This window comes from Staurois parvus, unplaced genomic scaffold, assembly GCF_062004578.1.
Source record: "Staurois parvus isolate SC_StPar_1 unplaced genomic scaffold, SC_StPar_1.0 ptg001156l, whole genome shotgun sequence".
In the NCBI taxonomy this organism is placed as follows: Eukaryota; Metazoa; Chordata; class Amphibia; order Anura; family Ranidae; genus Staurois; species Staurois parvus.
The window spans coordinates 101,531-123,723 of record NW_028318952.1 but is presented as its reverse complement, the minus strand read 5'-3'; the positions used below and the strand labels follow the sequence as shown (position 1 = coordinate 123,723).

Below are 22,193 nucleotides of genomic sequence, written 5' to 3'. Positions count from 1 at the left end.
CGAGGATCACCAATATGGGTCCAAAAGTTTTAATAAACGATCACATAGTTACAGCAAGGCAACGTTTTGGAGTCTCGCAGGACCCCTTCATCAGGCATTTGATTAGGTCACATGCCTGATGAAGGGGTCCTGCGAAACTTCGAAACGTTGTGGTCACATGCCTGATGAAGGGGTCCTGTGAGACTCCGAAAAGTGGTTACATGCCTGATGAAGGGGTCCTGCGAGACTCCGAAACATTGTGGTCACATGCCTGATGAAGGGGTCCTGCGAGACTCCGAAACGTGGTCACATGCCTGATGAAGGGGTCCTGCGAGACTCCAAAACGTTGTGGTCACATGCCTGATGAAGGGGTCCTGCGAGACTCCGAAACGTGGTCACATGCCTGATGAAGGGGTCCTGCAAGACTCCGAAATGTGGTCACATGCCTGATGAAGGGGTCCTGCAAGACTCCGAAACGTTGTCACATGCCTGATGAAGGGGTCCTGCGAGACTCCGAAACGTTGTGGTCACATGCCTGATGAAGGGGTCCTGCGAGACTCTGAAAAGTGGTCACATGCCTGATGAAGGGGTCCTGCGAGACTCCGAAACATTGTGGTCACATGCCTGATGAAAGGGTCCTGCGAGACTCCGAAACGTTGTGGTCACATGCCTGATGAAGGGGTCCTGCGAGACTCCGAAACGTGGTCACATGCCTGATGAAGGGGTCCTGCGAGACTCTGAAACTTGTGGTCACATGCCTGATGAAGGGGTCCTGCGAGACTCCGAAACGTGGTCACATGCCTGATGAAAGGGTCCTGCGAGACTTCGAAACGTGGTCACATGCCTGATGAAGGGGTCCTGTGAGACTCCAAAACGTTGTCACATGCCTGATGAAGGGGTCCTGCGAGACTCTGAAACATGGTCACATGCCTGATGAAGGGGTCCTGCAAAACTTCGAAACGTTGTGGTCACATGCCTGATGAAGGGGTCCTGCGAGACTCCGAAAAGTGGTCACATGCCTGATGAAGGAGTCCTGCGAGACTCCGAAACGTGGTCACATGCCTGATGAAGGGGTCCTGCGAGACTCCGAAACGTGGTCACATGCCTGATGAAGGGGTCCTGCGAGACTCTGAAACATTGTGGTCACATGCCTGATGAAGGGGTCCTGCGAGACTCCGAAACGTGGTCACATGCCTGATGAAGGGGTCCTGCGAGACTCCGAAACGTGGTCACATGCCTAATAAAGGGGTCCTGCGAGACTCCGAAACATTGTGGTCACATGCCTGATGAAGGGGTCTTGCGAGACCCTGAAACGTTGTGGTCACATGCCTGATGAAGGGGTCTTGCGAGACCCTGAAACGTTGTGTTCACATGCCTGATGAAGGGGTCCTGCGAGACCCTGAAACGTTGTGGTCACATGCCTGATGAAGGGGTCCTGCGAGACTCCGAAACGTGGTCACATGCCTGATGAAGGGGTCCTATGAGACTCCGAAACGTGGTCACATGCCTGATGAAGGGGTCCTGCGAGATCCTGAAACGTTGTGGTCACATGCCTGATGAAGGGGTCCTGCGAGACTCCGAAACGTTGCCTTGCTGTAACTATGTGATCGTTCATTAGAACCTTTGGACCCGTATTGGTGATCCTCGGTGTGCTGGTGACATTCTCCCTCGCTGATTCTGTTCGGTTCCAGCTGACGGTCGCTGCAGCACCCACTTATACACACAGCCATTTTTTACGCAGGAACGTGTGCGTTTGGATCGTACACTTGCTCAGGAAACGTGTCGCATTACGTCGAGTGATGTCATACGCATCATGTTGTACTCCACGAGCGTTCCAGCCCTGGCCCTCAGATCCTCTCCATCTTGCGGCCGGCTTCCTGAAACTAAAACAAGCAGGACCATGGCGTTTAGATGAATTTACACTGCAGACATCCATTCTTTTGATGGATACAGATGTGCTTTTGAAATCTGCTTTTATGTGAGTTGCCAATTGTCTGTGTACAATAAATCCTTTTAAATGTCTACACTTAGAGGCGCCCTTTTCTTATTCACAACATAAGCAGAATGTTGTCGATGCAGAGCACTGTGTGCACACACCAGCAATGTCACCGGCTGCAAAACTAGAGAACATCTCCTAAACTTTGCATGTTTAAAAGATATTCATTGTACCTACAGGTGAGCATTAATACAAGGCTTTCCTGTAGGTACAAGTGACCATGCGGTGTCTACTACTGATTTAATAGGAAGAACATATAACCTGACGGGTTACAGCAAAGTGGGCAACAAGGAACCCAAAAGCCCTCCAACAAACCAGAGTGAAGCAGAGTAGAGCCCTCTTAGAAGAAGAAGGTATATACCGGTACCAATTATCACAGATCCCAAAAATAAGTGGATTATTCCTCACTTTAGGATACCGGGAGGAGCACTGCAAATCATTGCTATTTTGGCTGCTCTGGTTCACCCCTCCCCCTTCATTGACATGCTTATGAAATTGTAAATAAAATCTTTATTGTTTTCATTACATACCTTGTTTTAGACTCTCTTTGCTTCTCTATGCAATTCAGGCAGATTGTGGCTGTTGGGAGAGACTGTACATAGTTTTCTGAAATCAGCAGCCTACCTTAGGTGATGCCCACATGTGATGAAATCTAATGAATAAAAGGGTGGGCCAAGGACTGTCAAGCTGAGGTGGAAAGTGTTAGATGTCCTCCAGCTAAGAAATGAGGGGGGGGGGGGGGACTCTATCTGATTTGCTGCAGCTTCTAATGTACAATGTGCTAAGTTCACAGTGTGCAGTGAAATCAAAGTAAGCAATTTTAGTACAGGAGTGGAACCTGTACAACTGTGCAAGCCTGAAGAGAAGGCCGGAGGTCAGAATTAAGTTATGCACAATTCTTACACAAAGGCAAGTTCAGATACTTTATTCTTGTTTGTATTGTTCATATTTTTTTTAATATATAGTATAGGTTGGTGTCCGTAAAATTTTTGTTTCAAAGATGTCTCCAAAGCTCCTTCTGATTCTCATTTTGCTTCCATCTTGCAGAGCGAAGACACCCATTATCAGAAAATAAAATCCGTAATTATATGTACCAACTGTGCAAGTCCTTGGAACACATTCACAGGTAGGCTGGATTGCACGGGATTTGATGGTTACGTAGAAGTCTGGGTTGTACATCTGGGATGTGATAGATGAGATGTACTTTGTGTCCTTCAGGTTTCCTGCCAAAAGCAATCTCAGACATTACATGTTATAGAACAGTAACATAAGTAACCTGTTACCTGTGAATTTCCAGATTCTTCCAGCTGCCTCTTCTGGTTGAACAGAACTAATATCTCTAGAGCAGGGATTATGTCCTAGATCAGTGGTTCTCAACCTGTGGGTCGCGACCCCTTTGGGGGTCAAACGACCCTTTCACAGGGGTCCCCTAAGACCATCAGAAAAACATATTTCTGATGTGTAAAGAGCAGCTACTGTGTAGAAAGCAGCTGCTGTGTTGAAAGCAGCTACTCTGTTAAAAGCAGCTACTGTGTTGAAAGCAGCAGTATTGGAGGTAAAACGACACTCATGAATTATAATTACTGGGTAAATAATGTTATGGTTGGGGGTCACCACAACATGAGGAACTGTATTAAAGGGTCACGGCATTAGGAAGGTTGAGAACCACTGTCCTAGATGGTATGGTGGCGTGAGCAATGGACTATGGGAAACATCTTTGCTACTTAAAGTTTACTGTTTCTGTCCTTTAATGATACACTTTAAAGCAGGCATGTCCAAAGTCCGGCCCGCGGGCCATTTACGGCCCGGGGGTCGGTTTAATACGGCCCTCCAACAGCCCTCCCTGCTCTGTGTAATGTGGCCCTCCCACGGCCCTCCCTTCTATGGCAGACAGTCTTCTGCTTGAGACCAGAGGGCAGTGCGCATGCCTGACTGCGGCGCGTTCTCCCTGGTCTGTGTAAATGCGGCTGTCGCATGGCCCTCCCTTCTGTGGCAGACAGTCTTCTGCTTGAGAGCAGTGCGCATGCGTGACTGTGCCGCGCTGGGAGCGACAGAGGGCGGTGACGTCAGGGCCGGGCTTCCAGCGTGAAGTGTGTTTCTCTTCCCCTCCCGGCTGCCGAGCAGAGACTTCAGCTCCAGCTACCTTTTTCACCCTTCACATTAGTGCAGGTAAGTTTTTTTAAAATTTATTTTCAATACATTGTGAAAACTCAGCTGTCAGTTGATCTTAATGTTATGAAATGAAAAGTATGTCGTTTGCAATTAACTTGGCATAAAATAATTTATTTGCATTTAATTGTAATGGTTCAAAGAATGTTCGGAAAAATGTTCAGCCCTCCACCATGTTCACTTCATCCAATCTGGCCCTCTTTGAAAAAAGTTTTGACACCCCTGCTTTAAAGTCTATATATGGCCAATCTATATCAGCCATTTTCAACCAGGGTCCTCCAGAAGTTGTAAGGGGTTCCTTGGGTTGTGGTTGATTCATCTCCCTGATTCAACTACTGATTTTCAGAGCCTATTACTTGAGTTTGGCCCATTCCAGTATCCAGAGGAGGGAGTCCCTCTAACACAGGCTGCAAACCTATCCGTCCTTTAAAGGGGACCTCTGGCTGAGCTGATTACCATACAATGCAGGAGCTTCTGCTGTGCTGTTTACTACCCAGAGGGAGGTTATCCTTATGCCCGGCATATCCCGTTCCCTAAAGAGGACCTCTGAGGATATATTTATATGCACATGTTCAATGCACATCTGGTGAGTGCGCGATTTTACTATACCTTCAAAGCACAAGCACTTAAGCATCGCTGCGGATGGAATCTTAACAACGATTATCATCTTATGAACTTTTTACTGGGTCCAACATTACCTGTCAGAGTCAACATTCAGCATTCTTCCCACTGACCTCCAATGTAAGGGACATTCTTCCCACTGACCACCAGTGTAAGGAGCATTCTTCCCACTGACCACCAATGTAAGGGACAGTCTTCCCACTGATCACCAGTGTAAGGGACATTCTTCCCACTGATCACCAATGTAAGGGACATTCTTCCCACTGACCACCAATGTAAGGGACATTCTTCCCACTGACCACCAATGTAAGGAGCATTCTTCCCACTTATCACCAATGTAAGGAGCATTCTTCCCACTGACCTCTAATGTAAGGGACATTCTTCCCACTGACCCCCATTGTAAGGGCCATTCTTCCCACTGATCACCAATGTAAGGAGGACATTTTTCCCACTGATCACCAATGTAAGGAGGACATTCTTCCTACTGACCCCCAATGTAAGGAGGACATTCTTCCCACTGACCCCAATGTAAGAAGCATTCTTCCCACTGAACCCAATGTAAGGAGCATTCTTCCCACTGACCCCGAGTGTAAGGAGCATTCTTCCCATTGACCACCAATGTAAGGAGCATTTTTCCCACTGACCCCCAATATAAGGGGCATTCTTCCCACTGACCCCCAATGTAAGAAGCATTCTTCCCACTGACCCCCACTGTAAGAAGCATTCTTCCCACTGACCCCCACTGTAAGGAGCATTTTGACCACCAATGTAAGGGACATTATTACCACTGACCACCAATGTAATGGATGCATTCTTCTCACTGACCACCAATTACTTAATTTTACCAGGGTTCCCGAGACCTACAATTTATTTCATGGTTCTTATGGGGTAAAAAAGTAAAAAAATGCTGATCTATAGTAAAAATAAAACCTCTATTTGGTGCCCTAACTGCAATAAAAAGTGTGTCATCTACCAGTGGCACACATTCTCCATATTGGAAACATTGTACTACTCCATCTTAACGTTTACTGTATTACACTATATTTGTTGTTCTCTCCCGGACTAGTTTTATGAACTGTGTTGGGAAACCTTCTCAATTAATTTGTATTTCTTTGTAACAGAAATGGAATCTTTCATCGTGATGTCAAGCCAGAAAATATTCTAATAAAGGTGAGTAATCCCAAAGTCTTAGGAAATACACTTTGTGGCCAAAGGTTTGTGGACACCCAACCATCACCATTAAATGAGCTTGTTGGACATCCCATTCCAAAACCATGGTCCATAATATGGAGTGCCCCTCCCATCCTGTTCCCGTTGTTACAACTTCCACTCTTCTGCGAAGGCTTTCCTGTAGATTTTAGTATGTGGTTTTGGTTCACAATTTGCATTCCAGTTATTCATAATAGGATTGAGGTCAATGCCCTTTTGTAGGCCGCTCAAGTTCTCCACACCTTACTCATATCTTTATGGAGCTGGCTTTATACACAGGGGCTCAGTCATACTGGAATAGTAAAGGGGCTTCTCCAAGCATGGAAGAGCACAATTGTCTTTTTAAGCTGTAGTATTAACTGTACCCTTCACTGGAAACAGCTGAATTCACTCATTTGGAGGGCTGTCCACAGACATTTGGCCACATAATGTATATGTAGAGACCACCTATTTATCTGTTACTGGAATGAAATGCCTACCCTTGCACATTATGTTTTTCTTAAAGCTGAAATAAACCCTCTTATTTTTTCCAGGCCAAAGCAGCTTCCATCTTGGCCTCTCAGATTCTCAACTGCCATGGTGCTGCACATGTGATCAGTTATGACACCAGCCATTTGATGGCTTGACAGTTTGGTTGAGAGCACAAGCAAATGTGACAGTTACATTCTCGGCACGTGCCATGAACGTAACAGTTTTTTTTACACTGTAAACCCGATGGATCTAGTTTTGCTTGAAATATAGTTTCTTGACATACTTTATCTCAGACTTCACTAAGTAGAGTCACTAGCCTCAATCCCTGGTATACAGACAACCAAATGAGGGAGGATTTACGATTTTTTTGTATAAAAAACACAATAATCAAAATAAAAAATAGCAAGCATATAACTATGTTAAGTAAAGAGGGATTTAACTGTGCAGTTTGTTGAAAACAGGAAATTAAAGGACAGATCTACAGAAGGAAGAACTCTGTGGGGTCTGGAGCAGGGGCGGACTGACCATTTGGAAACTCGGGCACTGCCCGAGGGGCCGGGGTCAGTAGGGGGCCCCATGAGATGCCCCTGGTACCTTTTTCGTAGACTTTTTTGAGTTTGGGCAAGGACACAGGGGCCCTATGATCCTCAATTGCCCGGGGGCCCCATGAGTTGTCAGTCCGCCCCTGGTCTGGAGATACAAGAGTCTTAAAGCCTAAGTGCCACCACAATAAAAAACAGAAAATTCTGCGCAAGGGACATACCTTACTGTTAGATGTTTACCTTGTGTTCATTCCTCTGCTCCCCCCCCATTCCTGCCACGTAATCTTCCAGTGCAGCAGGGGTTAATCCTGTATATGCCCATCCCTACACTCATAGAAGCCATACTACAGCTTCTATGAATGGAACATGATCTGTGAATGGAGGGACAGAGCTGTCAATCATCCACCCTTCTTCCATTCTTAGATCCTTTTTTATTTATCCAAGCTGTAGTATGGTGTCTATGAATGGAGGACCTGGGTGGAGAGAGCGGGCATAGTCAGGATCTCTTGATGAGAGTCTGTGATGGCCCTTTAGTTGTATAAACCCCACTTCAGTCATTTTCTGGTGCTGGGGGGGGGGTGCAGGATGGAGTAGAATTACTACTAAGCAATTACTATTACCAACTGAGGAATCAACACAAGGGACACACCCTACTGGCTGTAAGTTATGTTCCTTGTGCTGATTTTTCTATTTTGTCTACACTGAGGCTTTACCACAGACAGGCAGATGTGACATCTCTTCTTCTAGATGATGAGAGTTGGCAACTAAAAAAAGTTTTTTTATCATCCGCCAAACTAACGATTCTTCTTTATCAAAAATCTCTGTGCTGATCTAGCAAGATGTCCTAAAGCTTGCTGACTTTGGCTCGTGCCGCAGTGTCTTCTCAAAGCAGCCATACACAGAATACATATCAACACGTTGGTATCGGGCACCCGAATGTCTCTTGACTGATGGATATTACACCTACAAAATGGACATCTGGAGCGCAGGCTGTGTCTTCTTCGAGATCTGCAGGTAAGACCAAACCTTATAGTTGTATGTGCTGTTTGTTGGGGTAGTTCATAGTAAATTGGGTTTCAGATGTGCATGTTGTATTTTATTGGCTATGGGGTATGCATTACCTGTGTTTTTACCTTTTTTATTAACAAAAAACAAGGTTAAAATAAATATTCATTGTTTGGTTGTGTTCAACACACAACAACATATCATACGTACACTATATGGCCAAAAGTTTGTGGACAACTGACCACCACACCTAGACCAGCTTGTTGAACATCCCATTCCAAAACCATGGAGTTACCCAAGTGTCTGGGAGAATTAGTGCCCATTTGTGAGGTCAGGTTCTGATGTAGGATGAGAAGACCTGGCTCACCATCAGTGTTCCAATTCATCACAAAGGTATTTAGTAGTGTTGAGGTCAGGACTCTGTGCAGGACACTTGAATTTCTCCGCACCAAACTCATCAAACCTGCCCCCTCCACAGCCTGGCACTCCATTGAGAGATGAAGGGGCAGAACAGAGAGCCAGGGCATGACAGTCACCAGCTCTTTGCTCACAGTGGAGGGAGAAAACTCAGCGATCAGCTGTGTTTGATCACTCAGTTCTCAGTGCAGAGCTGGCAGGGGACAGATGCAGCATCGGATCAATGCTGCATCCACCTAGGTGAGTATAAATGTTTTTTGTTAATTCCCATACTTCTCATACTTTTAATGTCTAAAACAATTTCACCACGTGAGGGCACTGTTCTATCAGAGCTTGTCACTAGCAAGTGGCCCATAGGCAGAGAATTGATTTTATATCTAGTATGCCTAAATTTGGTTTATTCTTTCTGCAATATACAGTGACAGTTACCTCCCTTTACAACCAGAGAAACCTGGAATAAAATAATAATTCAGAGCTTAGAGGACAAAATATAAAATGTATATTGTAGGGAAGGCAGCTGTAGTTTCTCCAGCCAAGGATCCTCCTAATTATCTTCAGTCCTCTATTAAAAAATTAAAAATCAGCAGCTACAAAAAACTGTAGTTTATTGTAATTAGCCACTTACCTATCCCAGGATCTAGTGGTGTCCTTACCCGGCCATTTTCTTCACCGGGCTTCAGTTGCCGGCATATATACTGTTGGCTGCGAGCAGCTGGCAGCTCACTGCGCATGCGCAAGCCGCTCTGCACTATCTGATTGGTCCCGCAGCTTTCTGAGACATGTAACATGTGGGGGGGGGGAGTGGTAAACGTCTGCTCAGATCTCCGCAGCTGCACCGGATTCTAAGTGCTCCAGTTTTAGTAAATCTCTCACTTTTGCATTTTCTCAATGAATGAAGCACACTCTGGACAAGGTGGAGATGGTGATGTCACTGCTCTGCCTCTCCACCTCATCCAGCCTAAAGGGGATCGGCCAGGAAACGCACATGCATACCTAAACTTCAGCTTTAAACCAGAACTATAGGCAAAATGTTGTTTTCCATTTTGGATGTCCCATTAGGGAGATTTCCCTTCACTTCCTGTTCCAATCCATCTCCACTCTATCCAAAACTTCCTACTTGGGAATATTTTAGACAGGTTTGTGACAGGCCATACAATGCCTACAGGTATGAAGTTGAAGTGAAGCGGAGTAGAGTTTTTTAATGTAATTTATTTATTTATTTCAGGTACTTATATATCACTGTCACTTTACGCAGCACTGTACATATATATTTTACATTCACATTGGTCTCTAACCCTCAAGGGGTGTACAATCTAAGGTCCCTAACTCACATTCATCCATACACATACTAGGACCAATTTAGACAGGAGCCAATTAACCTACCAGCATGTCTTTGGAGTGTGGGAGGAAACCCGAGTACCTGGAGGAAACCCACACAGGCACAGGGAGAACATGCAAACTCCAGGCAGGTGGTGCCGTGTTGGGATTTGAAGCAGCAATCCTAGTACTGCCAGGCAGAAGTGCTAACCATTTAGCCACTGTGCTGCCCAGTAATGAGGCTTGAAGTGTATTCATTGAGGCTGATATTAGGTCTGAAGGACATACACGTTAGGGCTGATTGGAGGTCTGACATGCATGCATTGGAGCTGATCATAGATCTGAAGTGCATGCATTGGGGCTGATGTATGGTTTGCATTACATGCATTGGAGCTGATCATAGATCTGAAGTGCATGCATTGGAGTTGATCTAAGGTCTGCAGTACATGCATGGAAGCTGATCAGCCCCAATGTATGCACTTCAGATCTATGATCAGCTTCAATGCATGTACTTCAGACCTTAGATCAGCCCCAATGCATGCACTTCATACCTAAAATAAACGCCAATGCATGCACCTCAGATCAGTTCCAATTCATGCACTTCAGATCTAAGATAAGCACCAATGCATGCACCTCAGATCAGTTCCAATGCATGCACTTCAGATCTATGATCAGCTCCAGTGCAGGTACTGCAGACCTCAGATCAGCCCCAATGCATTCACTTCAGATCTATGATCTGAGGTCTTCAGTACATGCATTGGAGCTGATCTGAGGTCTGCAGTGCATGCATTGGAGCTGATCTGAGGCATGCAGTGCATGCATTGGAGCTGATCTGAGGCCTGCAGTGCATGCATTGGAGCTGATCTGAGGCCTGCAGTACATGCATTGGAGCTGATCTGAGGTCTGCAGTGCATGCATTGGAGCTGATCTGAGGTCTGCAGTGCATGCATTGGAGCTGATCTGAGGTCTGCAGTGCATGCATTGGAGCTGATCTGAGGTCTGCAGTACATGCATTGGAGCTGATCTGAGGTCTGCAGTACATGCATTGGAGCTGATCTGAGGTCTGAAGTGCATGCGCTGTGGCTGAACATGTTCTGTGCACCAGTTAATCATTAATTATTAGATAGATAACGAGTGTATTTGTCATTAGCAGTACAACTACTGTATGTGAGCAAAAATTGAAAACAAACTAAGGTCGGCCATAGCGGTTCAAATCTTGGCTGGTTCAGCAGGAACACGGCATAGATTGGAACTGTGTATGGACAGGCTGAATGTAATCGATTGATCAGTCAACTTTGGTACAACCATCCTATTGGATTTTGCATGCGATTATCACTAGAGGCTGCTACAGCTGCTGGTAGTACTCACTGTCTTCAGGCACGGGCGGCTCCTGCCCCCCTGCCGGGAGAATACCATGGCTTGGTGGGAAGGATTCCCCTGTCAACATTGTGTTGATGGGGGAATCGAGCGGATTTCTTTCCTGCAACTTGTGGTTGCAGGGAAGAGATTTTGCTCCGTGTATGGCCTGCCTAAGACTCAGCTGTGCACGCGGGTTGTCCAATGCTTGTGAACATGACACCTAATGTGGAAAAGGTTGCTGACCCCGGGGTTGTGTGTAATGACTTCCTGCACTGCTGTGAACTTTGTATCTTCCCTGCACCCTCCCCAGAGCTGGCCTGTGTAGAGGCAGACTACACCAGCTCCACGGATCAGCATTCCCATCTGACTGTGTCAACATAAATTCAGCAGAGACTTGTGGAAGCCAAGAGTGTGTGTCCTCGTACTAGAACACCATAAATGGCTCATTCTCCTCTTCATTTCAGTCTCCATCCGCTCTTTCCTGGCTCCAACGAACTGGACCAGATCGCCAAAATCCACGATGTCCTCGGCACACCGACATCAGCTGTGCTCAGGAAGTTCAAACAGTAAGTGAATTTACTTTTGTGTGCTATTAGAAACGAAAGGTTAAAGGGGCACTCCACCTCATCACCCCAGGATAGAAAAGAAAGACAATCAATGCTTTCTGTGCGCTTGGTTCGGATTCTACATTGTCCTATACCGGGGGGGGGGGGGGGTTGTATACATATCACCCATGGCAACTGGTACAATTTGTAAGGGGTGTCTAGGGGGATACAGTAACAGATCATAAAAAGAACGGGAATTATTGAGAGAATGAGGGATGCACAGCAGTTATGTCACCACTAAAGAGTGAGAAATAAAATTACAACTACGTTTATGCAAAACTCTGAATATTTAGATAGGAGTACCTATGGCTCGTGTTTAATCAAAGCATATCTGTTGTCACAATGGAAGATCATATATTCATTGTATTTCAATTATTTCTATCCTTCTATTAATCTGAATGACATTTGTAAACTTACTTTGTGAAGATCCCCATACATTCAATTCCTTGAATTCTGTGACACGTAGTCACTGTGCCCTGTGAGTAGGCACTGCTGTGTCACCCATTTCACAGAGCATGCCTTCTGAACTGCAGTGGTGCTGAGAGAAGGAGTTTCAGGAGGCGGAGTCAGTACAGGAATCAGCTTGAAGGCAGCAAGGTACCATGGGATATGTAGTCCTGCAAAGTATGCAGGGAGTCTAAGACGTTGTGGAAAGAGAAGGCCAGCAGACAGACATTTCACAGAGCCCGCCTTCTGAACTGCAAAGGTGCTGAGAGGAGGAGTTTCAGGAGGCAGAGGCGGTACCTTGCTGCCTGCAAGCTGTGCTTCCTGTACTATGGGATATGTAGTCCTGCAAAGTATGCAGGGAATCCAGGAAGTTTTGGAAAGAGACAGCCAGCAGACAGACATTTCACAGAGCCCGCCTTCTGAACTGCAGAGGTGCTGAGAGGAGGAGTTACCTTGCTGCCTGCAAGCTGTGATTCCTGTACTGACTCCGCCTCCTGAAACTCCTTCTCTCAGCACCTCTGCAGTTCAGAAGGCGGGCTCTGTGAAATGTCTGTCTGCTGGCCGCCTCTTTCCACAACTTCCTAGATTCCCTGCATGCTTTGCAGGACTACATATCCCATGGTACCTTGCTGCCTGCAAGCTGTGATTCCTGTAGTATGGGATATGTAGTCCTGCAAAGCATGCAGAGAATCCAGGAAGTTGTGGAAAGAGACGACCAGCAGACAGGCTGCACTCACAACATGAAAGGAGATTTTTTTCAAGTATGTTTATTTTATTTCAGGTACTTATATAGTACTGTCAATTTACGCAGCGCTTTACATATATATTGTACATTCACATCAGTCCCTAACCCTCAAGGGGTGTTCAATCTAAGGTCCCTAACTCACATTCATACATACACATACTAGGGCCAATTTAGACAGGGTCTAATTTACCTGCATGTCTTTGGAGTGTGGGAGGAAACCGTAGTACCCAGAGGAAACCCACGCAGGCACAGGGAGAACATGCAAACTCCAGGCAGGTGGTGCCATGGTTGGGATTTGAACCAGCGACCCGAGTACTGCCAGGCGGAAGTGCTAACCATTTAGTCATTGTGTTGCCCATGTTTATGTTGGATTGTTAAACATAGCTATTGCTTGTGTTGTTATAAAATGAAAGTGTATGCTGTGTCCACAGAAGTCCTTTAGCATTTGTTTAGCCTAGATTTGAGCTTTTACGACAAGCCGTGTAAGCACCTGAATTTGAGTGGGCATCAGCCTCTTGCAATCGCCGTACAGCAGAGCTTAGGCTGGAAGAGAGAGCAGCAGTACAAGAAGTCACTCAGTTGTTCTGCAGTGCTCATAAGCCAATAAGGAACATGCTGATAGGAGGAGAGAGCAGAGTGACAGAGATGAGCTCACCAGTCTGTTGCTTCTTTCATAGTCCAGGCACAGGCTGGTGGAGGGACAAGACCCGTGTGACTTAACTGCAGTAGAGGAAAATCAGTTCTGCCTTGCCAGACTGCCCTGTGCTGTCTGGCAGAGCTGTGTAACTCTCAAGACAGGATGGACAGAAATTCATACCTTTTAGCTGGCAAAACCATTCCTTTGTATGTATTTCATCTGCGTATTAAAGGTTTAATCACATGGGTGAACCAATCTGTATTCCCATGCAAAGGGTCCATCTGTACCTGCGTGGGATGCATAGGTGTACTGTGCAGAAAGCCTGTTGAAATGAATGACAGGCGACTGGCTGCACAGATCTCCATTCACATCCCGGAGCATACATCTGTGCGGGTCCAGTGCAAGGATCAGAACGCAGCCTGCTTGCGGGTTTGCTTTGTGAATGAGCCTCATGTAGCTTATACATCCATACTGCCATGGTGTACATTTGGATGTGGATTCATTTTGTAACTGTATTACTCCATGTAATGGAAGCTCCTCCGATATCATTCCGTGGGAGTACGATGAAGGGAGCATGTTTGTTTTATCTTCTACCTGCAGATAAGTAACATTTTCCTAGATAAGCATACTAAAGCATTTGCAATGTCAAGGGGTTTTTTTTTCTCGCTCTTAGTCAGCAGAGCCTGAACTGTCGCCAGCGATGTAAATGAAGATATAGAGGCCATTTAACTGGTTCCCAGTGCTGAAAGGAAGCATTGTGGAGCATTTTTAGTGCTTGTTTTTTTGTTTTTAATTCAATAATATGTATGCCCCAGTAGTAGCAGGAAGCCTATTGTTTTAACTCATTTAGATTCTGTTTTACTGTAAGCACAGCTCCAGAATGACAAGTATAAATGCAGAGTGTATAGCAAGAAGCATGTGGATTGTCTTAAAATGGTTTACGGTGTCTCCAGTAAAGAGTTTGCCAGCATGCCGAGGCATTTTAAACAATTGTGCTCCTCCCACCCTGTGGTAACAGTTTATATGGTGAATCTTTTGAAGACTTTATTTTTTTTGCCACAGGTTTTTGTACAATGCGGAATGAATATGTTTGCTTTTTTTTTTTTTTTACACAAAAACTTATCAATTTATTAAGATATTTTTCACACACATCATAGGCATACATAGAATTACACCCCAAAACACATTCCGCTACTCCTCCCAAGGATTGGGATAAATGTGAAAGACTTTTTCACTGCCTAGGTCCAAAATCCAAGGAGTACCTTTAGGCTTTTTAGGAGCATAAATTACACATCTAATTTCCTGACTACCTATCACATTTTTGGAGGCTGTGGAACACCAGGAGAGCAGAATTACCCACCAAATGATCACATTTTGGAGGGTAAACACCCCAAGGTATAAGTCTTGGTTCACACTACTGCGGCCTGAAAGTAGCGCAACTTACAGTGCAGCTTTGCCAGGCAACTTCCTGGCGACTTGGGTACTACTTTTTATGCAACATTGAAGTGACTTTCAGGGGATACCTTGGTAATCTTCCTGTAATGTTGGATCCAAGTCACATCAATATAGATGAGGATCCAAATTGGAGGCGACTTAAAGTCTATTGGCAAAAGTCAGATAGAAGTCGCCTTGAAGTAGTACAGGAACCTTTTCTAAAGTCAGAGCAACTTCAGTAGTGCTAATTAAGACAGCTCTCATTGATTAACATGGGATTTCACATTTCATGCAACTTGCGGTCTCACAAATCGGATCCCAAGTCGCGGCAGTGTGAACCAAGCCTAAGAGGTATGGTGAGGTTTTTGAAGACTTCATTTTACTGCCACAAGTATTTGGAAAATGCAGAAAGAAAAAGAAAATTATTTTGTATTATACAAAGTTGGCAATTTAATAAGACATCTCTCACATGCATCATAGGCATACTTAGAAATACACCCCAAAACACATTCTGCTACTCCTCCCAAGTATGGGGAGGCCACATGAGACTTTTTCACAGCCTACCCAAACAGAGGGGCCCAGCATCCAAGGAGCACCTGCAGGTTTTCTATGGGCATAAATTGCACATCTAATTTACTGACTACCTATCACATTTTTTGGAGGCCCTGGAGCAGGAGGACAGCAGAAATAACCACAAAATGACCACATTTTGGAGATTAAATACCACTATGTATTTTTTAAAAGGCATGATGAGTTTTTTTGAAGACTTCATTTTATTGCCATGAGTTTTTGGAAAATGCGAAAATGAAAAATTTTTTTTTTGGACAAAGTTGACTAATAAGATATTTCTCAGCTACAGTATGGGCATACTTAGAATCACACCCCAAAACACTCCTCTTAAGTATGGGAATACCATGTGTGAGACTTTTTCAGTATTTGGACTGATTATGTAACGGACATGGAATCTTGTGTATCACAAAAATAAACCAATTGTATCAAAAAGAGTGTACTGTAACGATCCACTATGTTCAAGTGGTCAGGGAATATAGCGGTGGGGGACCCCAGAAGAGGAGGATCGGGGCTTCTCTGTGCAAAATCATTACATAGAGCAGGTAACTATGACGTTTATTATTATTTTTTTTCTTTTTTTAAAGAAGGAAACCTTTACTATCATTTTCATTATGGCAAACACAGCTTCCTCGCCTCATTAATAAAAAAAAAAATAACATGGAATTTTTCCTTGCTGGATATCCCATCTAAATGGACATTTCATCTCTACCTGTAAATTACCTGTTTATATTGGCAGTTCTGTTGAGGTTTTAATTCTCCTTTACAGATCAAGAGCAATGAATTTTGATTTCCCATCCAAAAAGGGAACAGGGATTAGTCGACTGTTGCCAGGTTTCTCTCTTGAAAGCATCTCGCTCATGTGTGCCATGCTGGAATACAACCCAGAGGAGCGGATCACCGCTGGACAGGCACTCCAGAACTCTTTCTTTGCAGAATCCAGGTATATTATGGCTGCAGGCACTAGTACAGAGTATATAGAATCCAACCATGTATTGAAAAAAACATTTTTTTGATTTAGACTTAATTTAACTTTTCAAAACCTTTTAATACTAATTGGAAAATTAACATTTCCTACCAGACCCCTTTGCAGAATATTGTGTTTTTTCAGGACTTTAGTGACATTTACAAAAAGCTGTGCAAGTCTTCTCCACTATCTCTGCACTTTGTTTAAAAAAAAAAAAAAAAAATCTAATGTTATTTATGTATATACATGTACTACAGACACAGATTTGACCATTATGATATATAACCAGTGTTAATTTTGACGAAAACTTGCGATTTTGTTGTACTCAGTCTTTTGACTAAAATGTAATTTTAGTTTTAGTCGTATTTTAGTCATCTGAATTTTTTTAGTTGACTAAAATAGTGTTCATTTTGCTTTTCATTGATGAAATTAACATTGATGTCCAGACATGACCCAAATGTACCCCCATTCCTCCCACCTGCCTTGTAAAGCATGACCCAGCATTATCTCTTTTACCTCGTTTCTGTAGCAAGGCACAGCTTTAAAGTGGTTCTAAGGCTCCATGCACACGGGGCGTTTTGATAACGCTGGCAACATTAGTTGTGTAAAGTCACATTACAAACTGGAGTTTTTCAACTTTTTTTTTTAGCGTTTTTGCATTAGGCCCTCAAATCCCTCTTGTATTGAACTGTATTGTTGCTGTATTGTCTCCCGTTATATTGTAAAGCGCTGAGCAAACCGATGGCGCTATATAAATCCTGTATAATAATAATTAGCGTTTTGCCACGTTTCGGTGTTTTAGCAGTTTTGTTTTTACCCACTAAGAAAATTTTATTTTTTTTGGTAAAAACTACGGTAAGTCCAAAAATGTTTGCTACGTTTTTACAGCTAAAAAAAACTCCTCTAGAAGCCCACTAGTCCTGGGTTTTTCCAGCCAAAAAACATTGATTCCAGTCTATGTGTGCATGGACACATAGGATAACATGCTGAGGGGGTTACTAGCTGTAGAAAAAAACGTCAAAAGACAAAAACAGCCGCTGTAAAAACGTCCCGTGTGCATGAGGACTAAAGCCTAAAGCAATACCTTTAAAAAATATTTCAGCGTTGGTTTCGGCCTCTCCTTTGAAAGAATAAATCTCCTCTAATGTTGGGTGTCCTATATGAGGATGTTTCTAGTAAAGAACGAGTAACTCTGGCGCATAGGAGTAAAGTAGTGTAAGGGTGAAAAGGATAAAAAATATAAAGTAAAAGATGATAATGGCAATATTGGCGTACAAGTATTTTAAAACAGGTTATGTAAATGTATTGGTGTACAATAAGTCCTTATAAGAGTCTCTCAGGCAATCTGCATGGAATCTTTTTAGCACAAAAATATGGCAGCCATCCTCGGAGCAAGCCAGCTCTGTATGCAGGGGCAGAAGAAAAGAGACAGGGGGCGCCCATCTGAGTGTAGTAATAACACTGTATTTAATGGAAAAGGGTTAGAAAACACTCACAAAGGAAGTAATAACACAAGCTCATCTGTGTATATGAGAGATGACCGTTCCTCAAAACGTCCAGCAGGCACCACCGGTGGGCTGATGGAGATGGTGAGACTGTAGTGGTCAATCCTGCAGAGGTGGTGTTGTAGAGCTGATCCAGCGGCGTTTGTGCAGGAAGGAGCCTAGTAACCAGCCTGGAACACACCGGCAGTGGGAACGAAGAGCACAGATGTGGAACAGTCAGGCTATGAGCTCGGAGCCTCCAGCTCCTTCTATTGGACGTTTTGATGAACGGTCATCTCTCATATACACAGAGGAGCTTATGTTATTACTTCCTTTGTGAGTGTTTTCTAATGGTCAATCCTGCAGAGTGGTGGTGTTGTAGAGCCGATCCAGCAGCGATTGTGCAGGAAGGAGCCTAGTAACCAGCCTGGAACACACCGGCAGGATGTGACATCACAGGAAGAGGCGGAGGGTCAGTGGGGAGGAAGAGCACAGACGTGGGACAGTCAGGCTACACGCTCGGAGCCTCTAGCTCTTTCTATTGGACATATTGAGGAACGGTCATCTCTCATATACATAGATGAGCTTGTTTTATTACTTCCTTTCAGTGTTTTCTAATGGTCAGTCCTGCAAAGTGGTGGTGTTGTAGAGCCAATCCAGTGGCGTTTGTACAGGAAGGAACCTAGTAACCAGCCTGGAACACACCGGCAGGATGTGACATCACAGGAAGAGGCGGAGGGTCAGTGGGAAAGAGCACATACATGGGACAGTCAGGCTATGCGCTCAGAGCCTCTAGCGCCTTCTATTGGACATATTGAGGAACGGTCATCTCTCATATACACAGATGAGCTTGTTTTATTACTTCCTTTGTGTTTTCTAACCCTTTGCTATTAAATACAGTGTTATTACTACACTCAGACGGGCGCCTCCTGTCTCTTTTCTTCTATACGAGGATGTTGCTGTGCAATGTAAACCGTTTAGTTTGTTTACATTTTAGAATGAGGTGCCCTTATGATTTGTGCATCATTTTAAGGGTGCCTTTGACTGAACAAAAAAAAAGTTGAGAAACACTGCTATAGACTGTTTCTTATCTCACCAATCCTCACAATGCTGACGTTCCATCCTCAGGACATTAGAGAGGCGCGGTCTGCCCCTAAAATTTGGTTTGGCAGAAAAGTCCAACACAGCGGGTTCCATGAGTTATCTGATGCGGATTGCCGGCCAAGGAAGAAGGCAGGTAAAATTTTCACCACTTTTGTCATTTGAAAACCACTTGCCTGTTCGATGAGACATGTGAAGCTCAGCTGGCAGATGATGCAGTTTGAGGAGATCAACATAATAAATCTAACCCTACAATTCTCACAAAAATAACCACTTTGTTTACTTTATTTTTTTTTTTGAATAAAATGTATTAACCCTGACTGTGGCTTCAGCTAGAAAACACTCAATCCAACAGCAGGCTGGGATTTGTTCTCCCCGCACCTGCTCAGATTGTGAAAACGGTGCAGCTGTGAACTGCATTCCCGATCTACAGATCATGGGTGCAATACTTTGCTGGCTCCTGTTTTAAAAAAAATAATAAATGCCTGTTTTTACCGGCAGAAATAGGTACATTTATTATTTTAAATGATGAACTTAGCCTTTAAGAAACACCTACCTGCATACGCCAAAATACTTGATGTTCCAGAAATGTCTTGTGTCACAGTAGATGATGTACATCTCTAATTGTTTGCCATTCAGCCTCTCTACCATCCCCAAACTTTTCCAAAAGTTCTTCTCTTGGTCATTAAACTTTTGGAGGAAAAGGGTTTTCAGAGATTTCATTATTTCAATGACATTCTGCTTTGTGCCAAGGAAGAGGAACATTTTCATACATTGGCAGAGATCACTATAGGACTTAAGTTGGCTACACACAGCCATCGGGCTGAATAATAAAAAAAGAAAAACTATTCCTCCATGCACGCAAATGAGACGTGTAGGAACTGTACAACTGTTTACCAGAGAATCTGGATATCCTCCGCCATTAGTCTATGGTGGTAGACATGAATGGTCAACTCTCTACAATTTTCTTTCTGTACATACCATCAATTGGACTATCCTGAAATCAAATGCAAGCAGAGAATGGATGGTTCCTGCATTTTATGCCTCCAGTTTTGAGTCTACCAGCTAAACATGGGAAGGTTTATCTGCAGGTTACATCACCTGTAGGAATTCTAATCTGATTTTTTTAAATTCAAGTCTTAATAGGAGCCTCTGCTACCTGCATAGTGAATACAATCCAGCAGACCTACAGGGATAAAGTCCTTTCTCTGCCGGTGAAGTGTTCAGTGCACTTTACCAAAGGGTAACATTTCTACATGCTAGGGGACAATGTAAAGGGTTTCAAAATCCTGCTTCTAGGAAAATGATTATTGTCAGCATTATCAATACTATTTTTTTTAAATAAATATTGCTATTAGAGGGCTTTTTACAACCCAAATTCCAAAAAAGTTGGGACACTGAAAATTTGCAAAAAAAGCAGAATGCAATTAAATGCAAATCCCATAAACCTATATTTTATTCACAACAGAAAATAGAAAACATATCAAATGTTTAAACTGAGAAGATGTACCATTTTAAGAAAAAAAATGAGGTAACTTTGAAATTGATAGCAGCAAAACATCTGAAAGTTGGGACAGGGCAACAGAAAGCTGGCAAAGTGGTTCTAACAAGGAAGAGCTGGAAGAACATTTTGCAACAAATAGGTTAAATGGCAACTAGTCAGTAACATGATTTGGTATAAAAAGATCATCTTGGAGAGTCAGCGTGTTTTAAAAAATAAAGATGGGCAGAATTTCGCCAATCTGTGAAAAGCTGCATCTAAAAATTGTCGAACAATTTCAGAATAATGTTCCTCAATGTAAAATTGCAGACTTTAAATAGATCATCACCTACAGTACACAATATCATCAAAAGATTCCTAAAATCTGGAGAAATCTGTGTGGAAGGGACAAGGCTGAAACACAATATTGGATGCCCTTGATCTTTAGGCCCTCAGATGGCACTGCATTGAAAACAGTCATTCTGTGATGTCCATACTTCCAGAAGTTAAGGTCTGTGCACAGCTCGCTGTGCCATCCAAAAATGCAACATAAAGTTCTGTCATGCAAAGAAGAAGCCATATCTGAACATGATTCAGAAACACCACCGACTTCTCTCTGCCAAAGCTCATTTAAAATGGTCTGTTGCAAAGTGGAAAAGTGTTCTGTGGTCAGATGAATCGAAATTTGACATTTTTGGCTACCATGGCCACCAGACTGATTAGAAGGACCTTGTTATCAGTGCTCAATTCAAAAGCCTGCATCTCTGATGGTATGGGGGGTATTAGTGTGTATGGAATGGGCAGTTTGCACAGCTGTAAAGGCACCATCAATGCTGAAAGACATTTAGGTTTTTAGAGCAGCATATGCTCCCATCCAGATGACATCGTTTTCAGAGAAGGCCTTGTGTATTTCAGCAGGACAATGCTAAGCTACATACTGCATCTATGACAACACCACGGCTTCATAGTAGAAGAGTCCAGGTGCTTAACTGGCCTGCCTGCAGCTTGGACCTTTCACCAAATGAAAATATTTAGTGCATCTTGAAAAGGATAATTCAACAAAGAAGCCAGGGCTGTTGAGCAGTTGGAATCCTGTATCAGGCAAGAATCAGACAACATTCCTCTCCCAAAACTCCAGCAACTGGTCTCCTCAGTTCCCAGACGTTCGTGCTACACTGTGGTAAACCTAACTCTGTCCAAACTTTTTGGAGACATGTTGCGGCCATCAATTTCAATTACCTTGATTTGTTTTATTAAAATGGCCCGTTTTCTCAAAGTCATATTCCATTTGCATTAATATGATTTTCTTTTCCATTACAGGACAATTTTGGGGATTGTTGTGGAACTTGGTCAGGTCTTACTGAGTTTAAAGGGGCAGATAAACTACCCATCTGTATGCTGGCATGGAAATCATGAATAGAAAATTAGTGTAGAAATGATACCGTTTTGCATTTGTATATGAAAAGATTCCCATAAAATTTATAGAAGAAAAGTATTTGACCTTTTTTTTCTGTTATCTGCCATTTTTACAACAAACCTTGTAAAATGAGTACTTAGTCCATTGCTGGCAGATATAGCACCAATAAGGATGCAGGAATAAAGTCTTCACTAAATTGTTTTGAGTTCTTGGAATGAGGATAT

The 22,193-nt window shown here is 43.5% G+C and overlaps 1 protein-coding gene across 8 annotated transcripts in view; it reads left to right on the top strand.

The window, feature by feature from the left end:
* Nucleotides 1-22,193, top strand: part of MOK (MOK protein kinase) — a 47,089-nt gene that overhangs the window by 21,929 nt on the left and 2,967 nt on the right. For 4 of the 8 annotated variants that reach the window (XM_089659420.1, XM_089659418.1, XM_089659421.1 and 1 more), the window contains exons 5-10: nucleotides 3,023-3,101; nucleotides 5,887-5,935; nucleotides 7,823-8,001; nucleotides 11,550-11,651; nucleotides 16,290-16,463; nucleotides 19,100-19,208. In XM_089659420.1, the coding sequence (XP_089515546.1) occupies nucleotides 3,023-3,101; nucleotides 5,887-5,935; nucleotides 7,823-8,001; nucleotides 11,550-11,651; nucleotides 16,290-16,463; nucleotides 19,100-19,208 (692 nt within the window). The remainder of the gene's footprint in view (nucleotides 1-3,022; nucleotides 3,102-5,886; nucleotides 5,936-7,822; nucleotides 8,002-11,549; nucleotides 11,652-16,289; nucleotides 16,464-19,099; nucleotides 19,209-22,193) is intronic. The other 4 variants (XM_089659425.1, XM_089659426.1, XM_089659424.1 and 1 more) reach the window with 2 other exon arrangements.